Below are 7,664 nucleotides of genomic sequence, written 5' to 3'. Positions count from 1 at the left end.
TCCAGAGCAGCCAGCCACCGCTCAGGGGTTCAGGGCATGCTCAAGGCAGAGGGCGACCCAGCAGCTTTCGAGAATTTCTGAGATAACCCCTCAGATGGAGGGAAGGGGGATCCTAATCATGCCCCGCCTCAGGGTGAGAGTTAGAAAGCCGTTCTACACCACAGAGTAGATGTATCAACAAGTGGAAGGGGCATGGGACTGGGTTTCATTTTGAATACTTCATGTGCTTGGTACTCTCATCCTAGGAGGATTAGAAAGAGTAGGGTATCAGTAGATTCGGGGAAGAAAATCCAGGCAGAAATAGAGCATTCACCTGACCTCAATGTCTTACTCCACCCACCTAGGTTGTGTGTCTTCGGCTGTGGCATCCTCTCCTTGGGCTGTGGCTCTGGGGACAGCTCACTAGCAGCCATGGACAACGTCACCTCCTTCACCTACTTCCTCCTGGTGGGCGTCTCCAGCTCCCAGGAGCTCCAGGTTTTGCAAGGTCTGCTATTCCTGGTGATCTATCTGGGAGCCTTGACGGGGAATCTTATCACGGTTGCTCTTATTGTGACAGACACACGCCTTCACGCTCCGATGTACTTCTTCATAAGCAATCTGTCCCTCTTAGACCTTGGCAGCATCTCGGTGATTGTTCCCAAATCCATTGTTAATTCCTTGACAGGCCGTCGGACCATCTCACTGCAGGAATGTGCTGCACAGATCTTCTTTTACATACTTTTTGCCACTGTAGAGTTTGCGATCCTTGTGGTCATGTCCTATGACCGATACGTTGCCATCTGCCACCCTCTGCACTACGGGCTGGTGGTCACGACGCGCATGTGCATTCAGGCTGCGGGTGGCTCCTGGGCCTGCGGGCTCATCTACTCTGCCATCCACACGGGCTCCATGTTCAGGCTTCCCTTTACAAAGACCAACCTGATCCACCAGTATTTCTGTGATATGCCTCAGATTTTGAGGCTCTCATCTCCGGACGTCCAGTTTTCTGAGTTCGTCATCATTGCCGCAAGTGCTGGCCTCGTGGTGGTGTGTGTCGCCTTCGTCTTGATGTCATATATCAACATATTCTCAACCGTGCTCAAGATCTGTTCGGCGGAAGCCCGCAGCAAAGCCTTATCCACCTGTGTCCCACAGCTGGCGATTCTCCTCCTGTTTGTGATTTCTGGGTCAGTGGCTGTCTTAGGGCCCATGGCAATGGAAGGATCCCTTAAAAATCTGCTGACAGCCATGTTCTACACCATGGTCCCCCCCTTCACAAACCCCATCCTCTACAGTCTGAGAAACAGGGAGATTAATGCTGTTCTCCATAGAATGTTCAACAGGCATACCGAGTTCCCAATCAAAGATTTTCTTAGCTAACAACAAATATCAATTTATCACTAGAAAGCAGTCTGACTTATGTTTGATTCTCGTCAGTCGTGTTATACGTTTGTTGTTTACACTTGTGATGGTGAACTACATAGTTAGGTCTTCATTTTCTTGCTCAACGCTATATTGTAAGTGCAACATCCTGAAATACTGAGGCCCGAGGCCAGGCCTTGTGAATGCCCACGTGAGCAGGTACATGTGCTTTTCAGAGAACCCTGGGCACTGGGTATTGCCACCCTGGAAGAGCATGTAAGAGGCTGGGTAGGGAACTCCCACCATTCGCCCTTACACTGAGGCTGGAGCAGAGATAAGTGATTAGAGTAGGTGATGGTGGTAGGTCGACAGAGTGCCAGAGAAATGGACAGGGCACACTTGCTAACTCCCAGCTTGGTTTTGGTTTCTGATTGTCAGATAGTTCATATAAAGTCACCCTGATCCTGCTCTGACTCAAGGTAATGGGATGTCTGGCAATCGGTGCCAAGGTGCCTTGTTCTCAGGGTGGAGGAGCATTGGTCAGGATAATAACACAGACCTCCCTGGCCGGAGACTACAGAAGCCAACACCCTCCAGGGCTGGGTAGCTCGTCCAGTTAGGACCCGTGTGCACAGGCCAAGATGGCCCAAGAGTGCCTCTAGGTCCTCAGCATGTCACAGACTCTCACTGTGACTGTGAATCTTCTCCAAACCTGGGCTTTGCTCAGACACTTATGGGTAGAATCATACGGTAGGGATTTAGGGGTCTGATCCAGAGCTCAGAGGTGGTGCATAGGTGGGACTTCCCAGGAACGTCTCCTTAAACCCCAGTAAAACCTGGAACTCAAAGGAGTCAGAGCCATCAGTCTCCTCTCTGAGCCAACCTATGCTCTCCTTGCTTTGTTTCTTTCTTTTCTAATAAGCTTTGCTATACTGTTACCAACTCTTGTATCTTGGTCAAAATCTTCTCTTGTGAGAAGACAAGCACCCACAAAACAAAGCCCTCGCTGGTAATGCAGGGAGACCCCCAAGCAGGGAGGAGATCAACACCGAGACCCTTTCCAGACCCCTGAAGTGGACTTCCCCTAGGCTCCCAAATCCATTTGCTCAATGAAAAACAGGACATAAACCACCCACCCTCAGAGAGATTGTAATTGAGAAGCTTTGGTTTCTTCCTGAGCTCTGAATGAAAAGATGCCCTGCTCCTTTCATTCAAACATGTGAGTAATGAGGAAAAAGGATTCAGGACATAGAACAGAGACAGATGAACCCTGGGATTGGAATTAACCTGGAGAGCAGCAGATAAGGAATGCTCGCCCGGCTGGGTGCGCTCTTCTCGTCAGGTGGGACACACAAATCCATGCTCTCCAGATGGATGTAGTTCTACTTTTCTGATGCCCAAGAGCTGAGCCTGCGTCCTGATGACTAAAATGCATATTAAGGACTTTTTGTTTCCAACTGAATCAGCAAGTGTCCTCTTTGTAGTTCAGAAGCATATGGAAAGACTCGGCATATAGGAACCCAGCTCAGTTAATGCAGCCTGGGACCTGACAGCCGGCCCTCCAGGACTGTGTTGTCTCAGAATTTATTCTTCAGTGTGGAAGCCACAGCAAGAATGTGGGCCTCATGAACCTCTCAGCATCCAGATGCGACCCTAGTGACCATCTGAGCTTGGTTCACACTCCTTTAATCCCTGAAATAGCCCCACACTTTCAATTTCATAATCGAGGATTCTACAAATGTTTTTTTCTGCAGCTTTATTTATATATACGTGACAATTAAAATTGCATGCATGTGATTGTAGAACTTATGTTCATTGTGAAATAATCACCACAATCAAGCTAATCAACATATCCATATTTGTTCTTTAAATCCATTTGTACCTGGGTCATTTGAAGAGATTTCCAAAGAAAACACATCACTGTCAATTACAGTCAAGTAACAGTCTTAAAAAGTTTGGGTTTTATCTTTATGATTCTTTGCATTTGTGGATTTGCATTATCTTTACCCCCATTTCTTCCTTTCTATTTAAATGTTTATGTAGATTTTTCCACCCAGGTTTATTCTCCTCCAGATATCTGAATATACAGATAGATGGATTTCTAATCCCCAGGGTTAATAAAAAAAGAAAAATTATATTCTGATGACCCTTCCTTTTGACTCTAGCCCTAGGACGCAGTAGTATTGTGTTGGTGGGTTTGTGAAATGCCACATTAGTATTTATGATTGTGTTTTCAGTTATTGTAACATCACAATTTAGGTTTCATCTATGTTGAAATTCAAGCCTTCTGGGGAAATTTTTCCTAGATATATTTTTTTACTTGTTTATTTTTAATTTTTAGTTGACAAATAGCAAGTATACATGTATTTGTGGGATGTGATTTATCCACCAAATCCTGCTGTATTTACCCTTTGGGGGAGTGAAACATTCAAGATGTACTTTTTCAGCAATTTAAAAATAAATTACAAATGAACCTGAATACATTAACTCATCAAAGTGACCCTTATTATCCACAAACCATTGCCATCCCTTCCTCTGGCCACACAAGCCTCTGTGACACCCCTAGACTCTGTCCCCACAGGTGGTCCAGGAGCCTCTTGTCCTACGGCTCCTGCCCAGCATGTGCCCCTTGCCTCCGTCCACAGCAGGGGCCACCTTCACCCTCCAGCCCTGGCTGTCCCTATGCGTGAGGTCAACCAAGCTCCTAGCTTCTCTCCCATGATTCAGCCTCCCACAGATTCGGCCTCTGATCCAGCGGTGCCCACGGGAACCTGGGGTGCTGGGGGCCCACACCCTGCACCTCTCACCTGACTCCCGCTTCCCAGGACCTCGTCCTTATTCCTGGATGTGAGACCAGGTCTTTTTCTCTGCTTTCTCTCCTTGGGCAGAATCACCAGGATCATCCTGAACGTGGGCTCTTTCCAGGGCAGCTCCCTGGAGGGTGTGGACAGGCAGCACTCTGCCCGGCAGGTCCCCTGCTTCCTCCTTGGCTCTCCTTTTCCAAAATTATTGTGCAAGTTTAGCACTAAGGGCGGTGGCTTTGGAACTCAGGCACTTTTGGTTAAGTTGGTTTAGATTGGAGAATGAAATGCCCAGACCCTGTGTTACTTATTTATTAGCTGGTTTATGTTGCACACGTTTTTAGATAGATTTATTTAGTCATTGAATTACCACTCCAGAAACCTTTATGGAGAACATGCTCTCTTCTGAGTTTTTAAGATTCATATCCTAAGGTTTTCTCTTACAAAAGACTTTCAAAATAATCTCTCTGGACTGGGGAAAAAATATGTGGAAACCAGTTACTGAAGGGGTCAGCTTCACAGAAGAGGCTAGGAACTCGCTGCCCGGGGAGCTTCAGAGGCACCGCAGTGCCCACAGGAGGAGGAGGGCGAAGCCTGCGGCCTGGTCCACACACACACACACACACACACACACACACACACACACACACACATACACTGTGCTCGAGAAGACCCTGGGCCGTGGGCTCAGTCAGTGGGAGAGCCGTGGTGTGCAGAGAGCCACATCCAGTCCTCAGGTGCACTTGTCATCTGTCATCTGTCACTCATTCCTTTGTGATCTTGTATTTTAATGTTTGTATTTATATTATATTTGGGATATTTCATATCCCACTGGAAGAAAGCTCTATTTTCTAAGGTGTGATGCACTAGGCAATGCTGTTAACATCTCTGTTTTCCCCTACATCCTGACTTTTCAGCTGGCATCCAGGGCCTCACCCATCCTAGGCAAGAATGCTGCAACCAGGCTCACCTCCAGTCCTCCTCATTCCTTGTGACCAGCCCTTGGGGTTAGCACATTAGATTACACTGTATGTGGGGCCTGTGTCCCCAGCCAGCCTACCCACTCACTGCCCAGGTTTCCCCCAGCCAACCTACCCACTCACTGCCCAGGTTTCACTCCCTACAGGTGAGGACGATCTCCCTCTTGTTTGTGGCATCATCTTATCACTGGGTCAGTTGACTTCAGGCTCTAAGAGCCCACCAGCCGGCCACCCCACCTTCTCACGGACTTCCTTCTGGGAGACATCTCAAGCTCCTGGGAGTCCGGAACTTTTGCAAGGTCTGCTGTTCCTAGCGATCCGTGTGGGAGCTCTGCCTGGGAATCTTCTAACCTTTGCCATCATTTGACGGAACATGAAGCCGTGGAGCTTGAGATATTCTTTATAGGCAATCTATCCCTTTTAGATTTTTTTTTAAAAATTTTATTTGTTCTACTTAGATGTACATGACAGTAGAGTGTATTTTGACATATTATACATACACGGAGCATAACTTCCCATTCCTGTGATTGTACATGATGTGGAGTTACACTGGTTGTATGTTCATATATGAACATAGGAAAGATATGTCTGGTTCACTCTACTGTCTTCCTATTGCTATCCCTTCTCCCTTCCCTTCATTCCCCTTTGTCTAATTCAATGAATTTCTATTCTCCTCCTCCCTTTTATTGTGTATTCGCCTCCACATATCAGAGAGAACATTTGGCCTTTGGTTTTCTGCAATTGGTTTATTTCATTAGCACGATAGTCTCTGGTTCCATCTATTGACCTGCAAATGCCATAATTTTATCTGTCTTTATGACTGAGTAATACTCCACTGTGTATATATACCACATTTTCTTTACCCAGTCATCTGTTGAAGGGCACCTAGGTTGGTTCCATAGTTTAGTTACTGTGTATTGAGCTGCTATAAACATTGATGTGGCCACATTACTGCAGTATACTGATTTTAGGTCCTTTGTGTATATGCTGAGGAGTGGGATAACTAGGTCAAATGGTGGTTCCATTCCTGGTTTTCTGAGGAATCTCCATATTGCTTTCCAGATTGGTTGCACCAAGTTGCAGTCCTACCAGCAATATGAGTGTACCTTTTTCTCCACCTTCTCATCAACATTTATTGTTACTTGAATTCTTTTTTTGGGAGGAAGGTACCAGGGATTGAACTAAGGGGCCCTTGACCCCTGAGCCACATTCTCAGCCCTATTTTGTATTTGATTTAGAGACAGGGTCTCACTGAGTTGCTTAGCACCTTGCTATTGCTGAGGCTGACTTTGAACTTTCTATTCTCCTGCCTCAGCCTATGGAGCCACTGGGATTATAGGCGTGTGCCACCACAATCGGCAATTTATATTCTAATTTCCCCCTTTTTATTGGCACATGATAATTATACATAACAGTGGGAAACTATGGAGCCAACCTAGATGCCCTTCAACAAATGAATGGATAAAGAAAGTGTGGTGTATATACACAATGGAATATTACTCAGCCTTCAAATTAATGAAGTCATGGCATTTGCAGGTAAGTGAATGGAATTAGAGAATATCATGCTAAGTGAAATAAGCCAAACCCCAAATCCAAAGGCCAAATGTTTTCTGTTAAACAGATGCTGATCCATAGTGGGGGGGTGGGGTAGTGAAGAATGGAGGAACTTTGGATTATGTAGAGGGGAGAGAGAAGAAGGGTGGGCTGTGGGGAGGGGAAGGCGTTGGAATGAGACAGACACTATTACCCTACATACACGTGGGATCACACTACTGGAGTAACTCTGCACCATTACAGCCAGAGGAAGGAGAGTTGTGCTCCATGGGTACAGTGTATCAAAAGCAGTCTACTGTCATCTATAACTAATTAGAACAAATTAAAAACAAACAGAAGGGAGACCAGTAGGACAGAGGGAGGGGATGGGGGAGGGAGGGGAGGGAGGGAAGGAACTGGGAATGGAATTGATCAGATCATGCTGTTTCATTGTGTGCGTGTATTATGACCAACCCCTTTAGGTGCTGATCACATTTCTGTTCACCATTCCAATCAATCATAAACTCTGTGACAGGAAGGAAACAGATCTCCCTTCCAGCCCATGCCACCCAAACTTGCCTATTTATCTTCTGGTCCTGGGAGTCCTCGCTGTGGTCATGTCCTGCACCACTACCTTGCCGTTTGCTGCCGGCTGCACTGGGGGCTCACCATGACCCCTGTCTGTGCGTGCAGGCAGCAGGCAGCTCCTGGGCCATCCAACTGGGATGCTCTCCAGACTCCCTTCACGGAGGCCAGTGGGAGCCCCCAGTTCTTCTGTGATGTGCCTCGAGACTGAGCATCTCCTCCCGGGCTGTGTGGCTCTCTGAGCCGGTGACCCTGGCTGTGAGTGTCCGCATGGCTCTGCTGCGTTCACCCCCTATGTCAACATCTTGTCAACTGAGCTGCAGATGTGCTCCTCGGAAGTTCAAAAAAGTGCTGCCCGCCTGCTCCCCCAGGATGGCCACTTCACCCTCTCGGTCATTTCTTCCCTGTCACTTATCTGAGT

General features: G+C 47.1%; 1 protein-coding gene across 1 annotated transcript; it reads left to right on the top strand.

The window, feature by feature from the left end:
- Nucleotides 1-411: 411 nt before the first annotated feature.
- On the top strand, nucleotides 412-7,454 carry LOC144249056 (olfactory receptor 14I1-like). The gene is made up of 2 exons (XM_077790970.1): nucleotides 412-1,169; nucleotides 7,352-7,454. Exons 1-2 carry the CDS (start codon nucleotides 412-414, stop codon nucleotides 7,452-7,454), a joined length of 861 nt encoding a protein of 286 aa, XP_077647096.1.
- The last annotated feature ends 210 nt before the right edge of the window (nucleotides 7,455-7,664 follow it).

This window comes from Urocitellus parryii, chromosome 1, assembly GCF_045843805.1.
Source record: "Urocitellus parryii isolate mUroPar1 chromosome 1, mUroPar1.hap1, whole genome shotgun sequence".
Classification (NCBI taxonomy): domain Eukaryota; kingdom Metazoa; phylum Chordata; class Mammalia; order Rodentia; family Sciuridae; genus Urocitellus; species Urocitellus parryii.
This window is presented reverse-complemented; position numbering and strand designations above follow the sequence as displayed.

Excerpts from the sequence above, each read along its gene's own strand:
- LOC144249056 (XM_077790970.1), top strand. The coding sequence starts at position 412 with ATGGACAACGTCACCTCCTTCACCTACTTCCTCCTGGTGGGCGTCTCC. Across the intron at positions 1,170-7,351 it reads CTCCTGTTTGTGATTTCTGG|GCAGCAGGCAGCTCCTGGGC; the intron begins GTCAGTGGCTGT and ends CTGTGCGTGCAG.